Here is a 13,819-nt window from a genome sequence, read left to right as displayed (position 1 = left end):
CTATGGACGCCAAGAAAATGCAAATTTTGTACACAATCATAACCAAAGCTCTAAGTCAACATATCATCGAGACGCTCACCAAGGACCTTCTCGATCTGCTTAACCCATCTACGGACCTCTCTCTCAACACTCTCATCCTCGTCTTCCATAAGCTCACTGATGTAAGGCAGCATCTCTGGCAGAAGCGCCAGCCACTCCTCACCCAGTTGCTCCGTAAGAGCCTGTTCGGTCTTGAGGGCTGCGAGACGGGTGTGGGGGCTGTCGCCACCAGCGAAGCGGGCGTTGGGCGCAGAGGAGGGGCGGAGGTATTTCATCAGCGCGGAGTTCAGCTCCTTGTGGTTATCTGTGGAGTCGGCGGCGATGGCCAGTTCAGTGATTGTGGGCACGACGTCAGCAATGACCATGTTCGAGGTGGTCGTGCTGTTTGCGTGGCCGAGTTGGGCGATCAAAGGACCAGAAATGCTGGCGAGATGGGAGGGGCTTTGCCAGAATTCTGCATAGATGTTAGTGGCCGTACTGAGCTAGATTGGGCGCAGAGGAAACCTACCATCCTGGTCATGCTCGAAGGACTTGCGGAGCATACGAAGGGCAGCCAACCAGAGGGACTTTTGGGCCTTGGAAGGACCCGTCGTGTTTAGAACGCTGACAACGTTCTCCAACACATAGCTGGAGTACCCGGTGACGATTGACTGAAGAAGATATTAGCGAGATTAATGTATGGAGGATTGCGAGGAAAAGTACCTGGAGAGTACCAAAGAAGACCTCGAGGAACTTGTAGAAAGTCGTGAGGCGCGAAGTTTGATCCTGTTCGTTCTTGGGAGCGCCGGTAGTGGCCCACTCAACGAACTTGAGGAAGATGGGCCGGAACGTGCTGTCGTTCAGCTTGTAGATCATCTTGATTGTAACGTCATTGAGTGCCACTTCGGCCTCATCAATAGCAGTCGATTCGAAGACAGCCTTGTCGCCAAGAGCAATCTGTTCCCGGCGAAGATCGAACGCCTTGAAGAGAATCTTTGTAAGGACGCCGATGTTCTTAGCAATGGCCGACTTGGGGTGCTTGTCAACAGCGATCGTGACAACTTCCAAGAGTTCATTCACAGCAATTGGGCCAGCCTTGACGGCGTGCTGCCAATTCCGATCGACGGCGCCGAGAGTTGCGCCCAGATCCACCTTGCGGGCCATCAACCGCAGGGACTCCTGGCGGCTTTCATCACTGCTCTCCTCGATGTCCGCATTAGCAGACTTGAAGGATAGGAGGAGCATCTTGTCCAAATCGCCAGCCGAGATCATGAATGGCAGGTGAGCGAAAAGGGCAGAGAAGAGGGTGAAGACGGCGTCGTGGAGTCGCGAGTTCTCCTTGCCAGGAACCAGACTCAACTCGAGCAATTCCAATGAACGCTTGAGTGTGTCCGGGAGGGCAGGAATCATGGCTTGACCCAGCACCTCAGCCATAGAGGCCAGGCACAGGATACCCATGTAGCGAATGCGGTCATCGGATTGGCCGAGGCAAGATTCACTGGCAACCACTCTAGCCGCAGCAATGACCTTGGACGGGTCCTTACGGCCGTACTTGTCGGTGATGCGGTCAATGCACGAAACAGCAGCATGCTTGAGCAGCGTATCCGGAGACGACTCGACAATGCCAACCAGGGTGGGCAAGAAGTCGAGAACCCGGATCTGCGACAGGTTGTCGCGCTCGGGGTTCTGGCGGAGGCGAGTCTCGAGCAAACGGAGAACCTTGCGTCGAAGTTCGTCATTGGGACCCTGGAGGAGAACCTCAATGGTATCCAGGAAGTCGACGAGAGACAGAGTGCTAAACAGAGAGCCGAGGACCTCACCACAAGCCTGGCTGACGGGCTTCATACTCTGCACAGCCTCGCCGATGCTCAGCACCTGGGTCAGAACTCGGGAGAAGCAAGCGCGGGACTGATCAGCAAACTCGTCGTCCGACTCAAAGGCAGTCTCAAGCTTGGACTTGAGAGAAGAATGTTTGAACAAGTGAGCAAGATCACGCAGGAGATCAACGCAGATGCTCTGGGCATCGCGTCCATCGTCACTGCCAATTCCAAGAAGGACCTGAGAGATACCTGGCTTGGTCTTGAGAGCATCGCTGACCAAATTCAAGTACTTGCTGTAGGTGGTAAGCTCTACGACAGTTGTAGTATCAGAGACCAGACCAGTCATCAGAGTGAGCACATCCTTGTCGGTGGAGTATCGGTTAGCGAGCATTGCCAGAACGGCGAACAAGAAGTCTTGTGTTCCAAGCTTGCTGATCAAGGCATGGAAGAGTCTCAAACGGCGATGGGCGGGGATGTGCTCGAAGGCTGCAGTGAAACTGAGCAGTAGCTCGGAAGTTCCGGAGACAACATCCCTCTTCTGGTTACGCAGAGACTGGATAAGAGCAGGAACAACTTGGTCAATGGTTTGGTCAATGACCGAAACAGAGTAGTCATCATCCTTGCGTAAAACGGTAGTGCCCATGAACGTGAAGATCGGCATGACGCTGTGGAGAACCAACTCGGGCGCAATGACAGACAGACTACCCACGAGAAGAAGAGCGCCGTTCTGAACCTGCGGGCTGTCGGTTGTTCGGACACAGTCCACCACCAGGTCGGCCCTGATGACGGATGTATCGAACCTCGGCTTAACAGATCCCTTAGATGTGTTCACGATAGCCAAGAGACTTCCCAAAGTCAGGCTGAGGAGATAGCTCATGCCAGACTGGATCTGGGACTTGAAGTGATGAAGAGCAGCTAGAGTCTGGAACAATCCACCTGCAAGCTCAGGATGAGTTTCTGGGGAGGAGCTATCCACGATTTCCAAGATGAAAGTCATCTTGTCCATCAAATTGCTAAGCTCTGCTTCGTCCTTGACAGTCATCGCAAACATGTTGTTCTGGCTAGTACGTCTCCGCTTCGGTGCTGGACCAACAGACTCAACATCGGTAATAGACACAGGAATCTTTTGGACAAATTGCTGAAGAACAGCACCAGAAAGCTCGACAGTGCGAAGAACGTCGCGGCAGTTATTTGCCAGAGAAGCGGCATTGGCCGATCGCGAAAGAGAGATATCGAGCAACTTCTCGGATGCGGCCAACTGACGGTCTTCGGGAATCTTAGCCCAGATGTGTTTGATTTGACCAAAGCAAGCCGCAACAAAGGACGGGCGCAAATCATCACCAGAGCTGACATTGGAGAGGAGAACATCGATGGCGTCCTTGTCTTTGGATGTGACAATAGCAGCAATCAAATTCTCTGTCTCAGATGCCACAATGCGCTCCTTGCCACAAATTTCCTCGACTTCCTTCTCGCTCAGGCGACGCCAATCCTCGAGCACCGGGAGAAGCTCACTGGTCAGGGTTGCAGTAGAGACCTTCTCCACGCTGTTGACCAACTTTAGCAAGCTAATCTTGGGTGCGAACACTGGCATCTTGACAACATGAGAGCAGATGAACGCAAAGAGACTGAGGCGAAGAGACTTCTTGAGTTCGGATGCACCCGAAGCCTCGGACAGAACGTTGCCCCGAAGGGTGGCTTCCACCATCCTACCGACATGGTTAGAGTCAAGGATAGACTCCTCCAACCCTGGAAGCAATGCCCGCTCCAAAACCTTTTGCGAATCCTTGGTGGTCAGCCATGCAACACCCGTGGATTGCTTGCCCTTGCCGTAGATTGAGTCGTAAGCCCATGGCTTCGAGCTGTCACCGGAAGTGGTGTTCTTTTTGTACAAAGATCCGATAATAGCCAAGACGCCAGCAGTCTGACGGCGAATCCGTTCTGAAGGATCAGAGAGGGCCACAAACAGGAATGGCAGTAGTGCCTGAGGGTCAAAGTCTGCGGTTGCCGACGAAAGAACAGATGATATAACGTTCAAAGCAGCAATCTTTGTTCCGATGGGGAAGTGGCCAGCAACAACTCTGATAAAGAAGGATAGATATTGAGGTGTTTTGATCGCCTGGGACTTACCCAAGATTGGCAAGTTGGTGAAAAGCTCGAGATTGTCCTCGGAGTCCACCGCCAAGGCGAAAACGCGAACCAGGTTATCAAATTCGATGGTAAACTGTTTGGAGAGGAAGGAGTATGGGAACAAGGACTCTTTGATCAAAGACTCCAAGGCTGGAGTAAACGCGTCCACCTGGGGCTGATCATCCGCATCGATCATATCCACATCTTCGATGGCCTGTGCCACAACTGGGGCCTCGACAACGGTCTGAAGGTTGTGCTCCAGCGCCGAGATGTTGAGCGAAGATTCAGTCAAAACCTTCTGGAAAATAGGTTGCAGAGTTTCCGACCGGTTGAATCCTTGAACCAGCTCAGCAAGCTGTGTCTGGGCATCCAAAGACATTCCGCGGGTATCATCTGCATTGGAAGCTGCTTCGAGAACCAGGCTCATAGCCTTGGCAATCTCGTTCTCACCAAGCATCTTGCGTTCAAAGACGGAGGCCAGAATTGCAAGGCGAGCATTGTCCTGCTTGTCAAGATCAGTCAAGCAACCGGCAATGACTCCAAGCAATAAATTTGATGTTTGATATTGTGGCGCGATTTCGGAAAGTTGGGCGATAGGATTCTCGAGGCGCAAGATGCCCTTAAAGACCCTTTTGGGGATTGTAACAGCAGGCTTCTGCTGTGCAAGGACTGAAAGGCAAATCAGACCAGATATCTTTGTATCTTCTGTCCAAGAACCCACAACACTCTCCATTAGGCCATCGATAACTTCGTTCGAGAGGAAGGCCTTCTGTGCCAGTACAACGCAGATCATATAGCAGCCGACGATCAATTCCGAAACATTTTTCATTGTGAAAGCGTTACTGAGTACCGGCAAAATCCGCAAAAGGATATCTTCATGCTTTTGCTTCTCGGCCTCTCTTCTCCCAGAGCGAGCGCCATCCAACATTGTTGCGACAGCCTCCGTGACAATCCCGGCCCAAAATGCAAGTAGTGCATGGCTTTGGGCCTGTTGCCTACAAACTTTCAGGACGTATTCGTTTAATTCGGAAAAGAAAGGCTTGTTCGTTGCTGCGCTATGAACAAGCGGGTGTCTTGGTGGATTAATAAGACCGTTCTTGTATGGAATGAGGACTTTGAATGCTGGCGTAAGAGTTTCTGGAAGAATAGAGAGAAGGTTCAAGAAGAGCGGCGTCGTATGATACGGCAAAAACGTCAATAATACGGCGGTTGTGTTGAACTCGTGGATCCTGTCCCATAAGTCAGCCACCACGCCTCACGATCTGCACCTCCCCTCACAATTTGTTCTTACCTGAACCTTCTAACAAGCCAATCCACAGCTTTCACTGCAGGACTCAACTGGAGCCTGCCGCCAACCAGAGCTAGGAAAGCTTCAACCACAGTATCCAGTTCTTTATTCTGGGCTACGTTCATCTGACTGCGGTCCTCCGCTTTGCTCTGCTCACTGAATATCGTGCGATCAAACTCCGCAAACCGGGGGTCCAACGAGCATAACTCCCGGAATCCGTCATAACAAATATCATAGATCGCATCGAAGTCTTGAGTGCCGGCAACTTTTGGGTCGAAAATAAGTGACTGTGAGTGTAACACCCTTTGCGCCTTAAGGTCAAGCTCGTGTGTCGACTTGGCCGCAATTTGCGACAGCTGCGCGGCGAGAGACGAAGCCATTGTGAAGTCTCTTTTGGCGGGCTGTTCCGCGGACTTTTCTTGTTATTTTTGTATTGGTTCTCACACAATTGCACAGTGACCCATATCCCTAAGACTTTTGAGGGTAGTCTTTCTTTTTCTTTGCGAACCGAGGGCAGGTTCAAACAATTTGAGGTAAGTCTTCAGCTTTGCTTGACCAAAAGCAAATGGTTGACTTTTTTTTTGCCAGCCATCCCGACCGCCTATCGGAGAATGATTCTTCCGGGTTATCAGACCGCGGCGCGACTCGATAAGGAAGATCGAGCCACCACGATGGACTCATCTGGGTCTCAGGTTAGTTAGCCTTTACTTACATCTTAGTAAATAAGAAGCACAGACTGACGAAAATAAAGGGTGTTCCGCAATTCTCCAGCTTCCAACCTCCCCCTACCGCTCCTCCGGCCCCCGCTACCGGCTCGGACCATGAACGTCGCGGGCGTCGCCCGCGCCATCGTCGTCGCGCAGACCGCAAAGAGTCTCCACGCTCTCGTCGCCATGAACCGCGTTCGGACGGTGGCCGTCAACAGGCGACAGGCGAAGAAATTGAGAAGCGCCTGAGTGGTGAAGGAACTGACGATTTAAACGCTACAAAAGATGAGCCAAACAAAGGATTTATCGTCGACAGCCGCGGCGATCGCGACAATACACGTTACGGTGTGGATCGTTACGAGGTCCCTGCATACCATCGCAATGGCAATGGTTTTGTACTTGGGCTCCCCGGCCAGCGCATTGATTACCAAACGCGATATGACCAAGGCCCTCTTCTCCTTCTTCGCCCCGACTCAGGCTCGTCAACCTCCGCAGTCAAGCCCCTCTCCGCCGAAACCCTGTCTGCTTTGTCCGTCAATCTTCCCGTTCGCCTCCGGTCTGATCTTAATGCCAACCTTGCTGCTGAGACCTCACATACACAAAATTTCATCTCGACAACAGTCCCATCTCAATCCGGCGTTGCGACAACTGCCAACTTAGATGATGAACCACCGTCTTATCGCTCTATCGAGATCCCAGATAAATCCGAAGAACAAGCGACTGAGGATGATGCGAAGACCTTCATTCGTCTTGCTGTCGAAGCTGAGATCTTGAATCGCAATGCCAAGTTGAACAGCGCAGTGGCACAACATCCTAATGATATTCAAGCATGGATCCGGCTTGCTGAACATCAAGAACTTGCCGTCACGGGTGGGACATCTGGCGATCGGACCTCCTATCGCGATCATATACAACTTGTGGCAAGAGCCAAGCTGTATGTGTATGAAAGAGCGATCAAGGCCAACGCACAAAATCCTGAACGCGATCATCTCGTGCTGGGCCGTATGGAAGAAGGTGCGAAAGTCTGGGACTCCACAAAACTTTCATTGGAATGGGACGGAGTCCTCCGCCGTCACTCTGAGTTCATCAATATATGGATTGAGTATCTTGACTACTGTCAGACTGACAGTCAGGATTTTAACTTTGACACTTGCTTCAAGACTTATGCCTACTGTTTGAAGCTACATTCACGTGTCGGCTTCGGACCGCGGAATACTCTTATCAGGTCATACTTGCTACTTCGTTTGACCCTGTTTCTTCGAGAATCGGGCCACGTAGAGCTAGCAGTCGGAATATGGCAAGCGGTGCTCGAATTCACATGCTTCCGGCCATCGCATCAAAAGGGGGGGGGGAGGAGAGGCCCTAGTGGAGTTTAAAAAGCTCTGGAAACCTGGGCACATCCGAATTGGGGAGCCTCATTGGCAACCCTGGAACAGTGGACAAACCTCCCGTCCTCCTATCAACGAGCATGTTTACACTTCTGAGGCGAATACCACAGACTTGTTCCCATCCTGGGTACGTGCAGAAAGAGAGCGGATGTTCAAAAATCGCATGCCGTCACATGCCTTTGGTGAAACTGGGGAGAATGACGGTTTCCGAGTAGTCCTTCTTGAAGATCTCACGCAGATACTTCCTTATTTCTTGGATTTGGAAGAAAGTCTTGGTTCCCTAGTTGATAGCTTCTTGTATTTCTGCCATTTGCCTCACTTGACAATGCCTGCGAATATGCACACCAGCCGGCTGTGGACTGGTGACAATTTCGTGCGAAACGAATACATGGATGATCCTCGAAACACAATCGCGGACTGGATCACTTTTGGGAAGTTTGCCTCAACCACAAGCCTTGCGCCTTTCGCATTCCCTCACCAGACCTTCGTTCACACCACCGATACTCTTTTCGCCGACCCAAAGCTGTGGTTCTCTGCGCTAACGAAGTGGGCTGCAACCACCTCTCATTCTTCCTGTGTCATCGATCCCGACTTTGTAATCTTGACTCTCCATGCCCTTGTCGATATCTTCAAAGATAGCCAATTGGCTGAATACGCCATTGCAGTAACTTTCGCGTGTGACAACGCTCTGGGCAAGAAATACGGAAAGAGACTCTTGAAGGAGCGATCATCAAATCTGAGACTTTATAATGCCGTTGCGCTCATGTATTGGCGGACTGGCGATCTTGATGTTGCTCACAATGTGTGGTCCACCGCTTTGTCTATGAGCCAGAATTTTGATGCCCGCGAGCTCACTGACTCTGCACTTCTGTGGAACTCTTGGATTTGGGAAATGCTTCACGCTGGGAACAAGAATCGAGCTTCATACCTGTTGCAAGCCATGCCTTATAATCGAGTCCACTTGCTATCATACGACACAGCTGATGAACTTGAAATCAATGAGACCACTTTTCTCAGGGTCAAGAAGGCAAGTTCTCATTCGTTGATCTCACTAAATGCTGTTCTAACCATCCACAGTGCTTGTTTGCCGCTCAGAGGAATGCCTTGAAGTTCAAGAAAATGCAAGCATACGTAGCTTACGCCGACTGCTATGCCATCGCCCTCTATCTCATGGGCGAGCAGCTTGAAGAAGTTCTTGATGTCTACAATGACGCCGCCACTTCTCTTAGAGTCTTGCCTAGGACTGATGATGATTCCAGGGTGTTCGGCGGAGAATTGCTGCACCAAGCCCGAGCACGGATCATTTACCACTATGTGGAGAAGCAGAGTGGTCAATTCAGACCCGCTGACATTCGTGCGCAGCTCCTGGATAGTCTGGAATGGTGGCCTCACAACACCATGTTCTTGTCGCTGTTCAAATGGAACGACGCTCGTTTGAATCTGAGCGATCGAACCCGCGATATCTTCGACGTCACTATCGGGGCGAAGGCCAGGGCCGCCCGGCATCTGCAAGGGCCTGCCCCAATCTACCGTGTACCCGTCACAACTCACCTTTTTAGCATCTACGCTGAGATGGGTCGCCCTCTCCTGCTCGGTTCGACCGCGCATTCCATTCGGGCAGCCTTCGAGCGGGCGATCGGTGATCATGGCATCGTCCCGATCGGGCGGACCCCAACTCGAAAGAGTCCCTTCGAGCTGGCGAGCTCAACCTCCGCGCGGACCAGCCTCACCATCTGGAGGCTATACATTCTCTACGAGCTGTACGCGGAGTACAACGTCGGCCGCGCCCGCGAGATCTTCTTCCGAGCCCTGCGCTCTTGCCCCTGGTCGAAGGAGCTGTACCTACTCGCCTTCGAGCACCTGCGGGCGGATTTGACCGACCGCCTGCCCCCCCTCAGTCTCAACCGGCAGGGAGAGGTCAGCTCTTCGGGGTTCAACCCTGCAGAGCTTCGGGCTCTATACTTGGAAATGCTGCGTCGTGGACTCCGTATTCACTACTACTTGGAGGGCCGAGTAGGCCCAGAGGAGGTCTGATACTGGCGGCTGGGCGGTGGAGGAGGAGAGGGGAGAGAAGAGTGGGGAATACAAGATCATGAGCGGGTGAAGGGGGTCACCTAGATGGGATAAAAGTAATATCAAATCCAATTGAAAAGTAAAAATCCCGTGCTTTGCTCGATATCCGGGGGTCTAGCAGCATAGCAACGTAGGGAGTCTCGCATCGATCACGACTTTGGTCCAAACTTCGGACACTTTCCACATTAAAGTCCTGGATGAATAATCTCCTCACAACTGCAGAATCATTGTGCCACTGAGCGGAGGACGCGAGGTGGGAATTGGATTTTTACCAACCTTGCGGACCTTCATTTAGTCTAGGCATGTCAATATAAAACAGCTTCTCGTGAACTTCATGGCAGGCAAATGGGACAAAATTGTAGTTACAATGGGCCTACTAAATAAAGGAGCCAACATCACAATCCAAATAGAGTAAATGCCATCGCCGTTATACAATCTTTCTTGGTTAGATACAACTATGCTTCCTCACTAAAGAACCGATTCTGAGGTCTCGGCAGGCCAAAGTGTTCACGCAGTGTCGAACCGGTATACTCTTTGCGGAAAAGACCTCTTCGCTGGAGTTCAGGAATCAATCTATCCGTCACCTCTTCCAGGCCCTGTGGCAAGAACGGAAACGTGCACGTAAAGCCATCAGAAGCTTCCTCGCGCAACCAGATCTCCATCTCATCGGCGATATCGCTTGGCGAACCGAGGAATGTCAGCCCTGAGTATCCACCATATCGTTGGGCAAGCTGGCGGATCGTGAGTCCCTCTTTCTTGGCTAGCTTTTCAACGGACTCCCTGCTCGTCTTGCTCGCATTGGTCTCGGGCAGATCGTCTGGCAACAAACTATCCGGATCAAGGCCACTGACATCCACTCCAAGTGAGATTGACAAGGAAGCGATGGCACTGTCGTAATGCACCAGACTATCCAACTTGAGTCTCTTCTCCTGCGCATCTTGCTTGCTATCCCCAACGATAATCATTGCCGCGGGTAAAATCTTCAAGAGATCTCTCTTCCGTCCGGCCTTCTCCACTCGCCCCTTGATATCCGCATAGAGCGCCTTCGCACTATCAATATCCTTTGGACTGCAAAACACGACCTCGGCTGTCTCAGCCGCAAGCTGTCGTCCTGGCTCGCTTTGCCCAGCCTGAACAATAACTGGCCATCCCTGGGGTGGCCTGGCAATATTCAACGGCCCTCGAACCTTCAACTCATCACCGGAATGGTTCAGCACGTGCATTTTCGCAGGATCGAAATATTCTCCCGTCTCGACATTGCGAGTGAAAGCATCATCGGCAAAACTATCCCACAGCCCGGTGACGACATCATAGAATTCGCGGGCACGCTTATATCGATCACCATGGGCCAGATGCTCATCGAAGCCGAAATTATGGCTCGACTCTGGGTTTCCGGTAGTCACGATATTCCACGCTGCTCGCCCGCCACTCAGGTGATCGAGACTGGCAAATCGCCGGGCAACATGATACGGTGCGTCGTAGGTCGTACTAGCAGTAGCAGCAAGACCGATCTTCTCCGTCACGGAAGAGAGAGCGGAGAGCAGAGTAAATGGCTCGAATGAGGTAACCGTATGACTGCGCTTGAGAGCTTCGACGGGCATGTTCAGCACGGCGAGATGATCAGCCATGAAGAAGGCATCGAACTTGGCGGCCTCTAGCTTTTGGGCGAACTGGGCAATGTGTTTGAAATTAAAGTTGGCGTCGGGATATGAGCCCGGATAGCGCCATGCACCCGTGTGTAGCGAGACTGGCCGCATGAAGGCCGTGAGGTGCAGCTGACGGTTGGGTTGCGAGTCGGTCATTGTGGAGTTGATTTAGGTATCCTCTAGGTTGGATTTTTCAATCTTTCTAGATGTGATTCATACAAATAGGTTAATTAGAATCGCTGAGGTTATATACTCTGTACCCCGCCTGTTGTGGCATTTCCAAGCCGATTTATAAGCCTCGCTCACTTGGCCTTGATATGGCGTGCTTAGAGCTGCGTAACTATATATAGCTGTGTATAGTTGTCCAACCATCCCGAGGTCCTCATTTATCGCAAATCTTATACTTTGAAAACCTCTAGTCAAGAAAATATTGAATGAGGGGTACCCTCTGTTGAAATTCAATCTGCTGTCTATGTAGAATGACACAATAAAGAAATCCAAAGGAAGGAAAGAAGAAGCAGAAAAAAAGACACCCGGATGCATGGCAGATCAGGTACCTGCGTACATACGTCAATCGAAGTTGATGCGGTGTCCATGTGCACCCTTTCTTGTCCTAAACCCGGATGCCGCCCAGACACTCCCGAATCTTGGGTCAAAATCTTTGACATCGTCAAGGAAGCCCCGCAAATAGGACAATTCGTTCTAGTTCTTCAGATATTTGGTTTTCTCCGTTGGTCGAATATCTTGGTTATGGGTAACGAGTACCCCATAGGTACCCCTTTGACTAGAACCTGCCATGATGTGGTAACAAGGAGGATGGGAAGAAGAAGGATGGGAAGAAGAAGGATGGGAAGAAGAAGGATGGGGAGAAGAAGGATGGGGAGATGAAGGATCAAGATAAGTGTGCAGTGCGAAGTGAAAGAAGGATCAAGAGAAAGAAGGATTAGAAGAAAGAAAGATCAAGATATGCAGTGCAGTTGTATGTACTTAGAAGGGTGATTGTCAAACTGCAGAATATCCCTCTATCACCACCTCAATACCCGATGAAGTTCGAAGAAAAGCAAATACATAGTATGAATTCATATAACAGCTAATAAGCAAAATAATAGTAGCAAGCTGGGTCCCTACATTTCTTGGCCTAACTAGGTCATTCAAAGCACCGTTTCAGAAAGCTCAGGCTCCTTCCATTATTCCAGCGAGTAATCCTCAGCTCCTCCTCCCCACCTTTTGCCCTTTTGGATCATGACGCCCACCATTGGAAGTTTGCACTCTTCCAAAATTGAAATTATCTGTTCTCGGAGACCGCGCCAGTCTTGTTCGCTCTGGAAATGCACACCCAGTAACGAAAACGCCTCGCTGTCCTTCACATCTGAGGTTGTTGCGATGCGTAATGTATTAAAGTCAAGCCAATGTTTAAGCTGGAGCTCCTTTATGATTCTTGCGTGCACTTGAAGATATATCAAAGAATAGGGGTGTTCCGACTCCAAAGGCCAAAATTGAAATGGGAAGTCAGGATTTGGGATCGTGATTTCGACATTGATGTGACCAAGCTGGTTTTCGGATAGATTTTGCCAGATTTGGCGACAGGCTTGTACCCAAGTGTCGCTAAATGTGTCACGAGTTGCAGTAATGATCAAAGTCGGCGCGGGTTCCTTAACCTTTAGAGGCCAGTATTTGTATTGACATTTTTTGATCTTGATGGATGTTGCATTGACTTTATACTGCTCAAGAACCGAAAGGATCATTTTATGAAGGCTGATGGTTTCGAAAACTGTCCATAAAGGGGACTTTCCGTCCAGATTGAAAATTGTCACGGGTAGGGAACAGAGATATGGCCCGCCAGCGCGATTTTGCTCATTGATGAATCCATCTGAATCGACCTGCCACTGGCCCGGGTCGTGAATACTATCGCAGCTGGTCCGAACACGCTGGCCATCTCGAAGAGGAGAGGCGTATGCTGCTAGGACTTGGGAGCCTGTCGGGCGGTCCTCCTCCTCCTCCTCCTCTGATTCAGCATCATGCTGAGACGATTTATCAAAACTTTCGATGGAGGACGATTCGGATTTGGCACTGGCAGAGCTATCCGAAACCGCAGAAGAGTACCAATCAGAGGAGCCAATAGAGGAATCATCAGAGAAATCATCGTGGGAGTTATCAGCGGACGTGTTGGATATGGTGCTAGGCTCTTCCTGGATAGAGCTGGAGATGTGAAGCATGCTAATATCCTTTCCGGAGGGACTATCACACAGGATGACGGTTTGAGTGTCACTATCACTGTCATACTGGGCGGACATGTCCGGTGTACTACTAAATTCGATGTCGTAATTCTCTTCGGAAGATGGGCTGAACAAGGCGGGTGGAGACTTTGGCCTCGTATCAATGTTATCGATGGAGGACGCTTCATGTTCGGCACCGCAAGAGTTATCCAAACCCCCAGAAGAGAACCCATCAGAGGAGCCACCAGGGAACGTGTTGGGCATGGCGCTAGGGTCTTTCTGGCTAGAGCTGGAGGTATGAAATGGGTCGTTCTCAGAGGGGCTGTCACACAGGATGCCAGTTTGAACTTCACTGCCACGGTCATACTGAGCAGACATGTCTGATAAAGTGCTAGTGCCGACTTCGAGATTCTTCTGGGCAGGCGGGCCAAACGAATCCCCTTCTCTCAATTTAGGTTGGATCGCAATAGAAGTCTCAGTTGTGTGGCACTGCACAGGCACGCTGGTTTTGATGTCACAGTTCCCTCGGCAGACGG

General features: G+C 50.9%; 4 protein-coding genes across 4 annotated transcripts; 1 reads left to right on the top strand and 3 right to left on the bottom strand.

Annotated features, from left to right (window-relative positions):
• Positions 1–50: 50 nt before the first annotated feature.
• On the bottom strand, positions 51–5,633 carry utp10 (snoRNA-binding rRNA-processing protein UTP10; the record flags this gene model as incomplete). Its single annotated transcript, XM_057191302.1, has 4 exons — positions 51–493; positions 548–689; positions 742–5,194; positions 5,257–5,633. 4 exons carry the CDS (start codon positions 5,631–5,633, stop codon positions 51–53), a joined length of 5,415 nt encoding a protein of 1,804 aa, XP_057037438.1.
• A 291-nt stretch (positions 5,634–5,924) lies between these two features.
• On the top strand, positions 5,925–9,382 carry N7518_010375 (uncharacterized protein; the record flags this gene model as incomplete). The annotated part of the gene is made up of 4 exons (XM_057191301.1): positions 5,925–5,945; positions 6,005–7,185; positions 7,304–8,366; positions 8,426–9,382. The coding sequence occupies 4 exons, from the start codon at positions 5,925–5,927 to the stop codon at positions 9,380–9,382; spliced, it is 3,222 nt and encodes a 1,073-aa protein (XP_057037437.1).
• A 494-nt stretch (positions 9,383–9,876) lies between these two features.
• N7518_010374 (LLM class flavin-dependent oxidoreductase) lies at positions 9,877–11,223 on the bottom strand (the record flags this gene model as incomplete). Its single annotated transcript, XM_057191300.1, has 1 exon — positions 9,877–11,223. The coding sequence occupies one exon, from the start codon at positions 11,221–11,223 to the stop codon at positions 9,877–9,879; it is 1,347 nt and encodes a 448-aa protein (XP_057037436.1).
• A 1,031-nt stretch (positions 11,224–12,254) lies between these two features.
• Positions 12,255–13,661, bottom strand: N7518_010373 (uncharacterized protein; the record flags this gene model as incomplete). Its single annotated transcript, XM_057191299.1, has 1 exon — positions 12,255–13,661. The coding sequence occupies one exon, from the start codon at positions 13,659–13,661 to the stop codon at positions 12,255–12,257; it is 1,407 nt and encodes a 468-aa protein (XP_057037435.1).
• Positions 13,662–13,819: the final 158 nt, after the last annotated feature.

The sequence above is a fragment of the Penicillium psychrosexuale genome (genome assembly GCF_028828465.1).
Source record: "Penicillium psychrosexuale strain IBT 29551 chromosome Unknown utg000006l, whole genome shotgun sequence".
NCBI classification, from domain to species: Eukaryota; Fungi; Ascomycota; class Eurotiomycetes; order Eurotiales; family Aspergillaceae; genus Penicillium; species Penicillium psychrosexuale.
The sequence above is the reverse complement of the archived record's forward strand: the minus strand, read 5'-3'. Positions and strand labels throughout refer to the sequence as shown.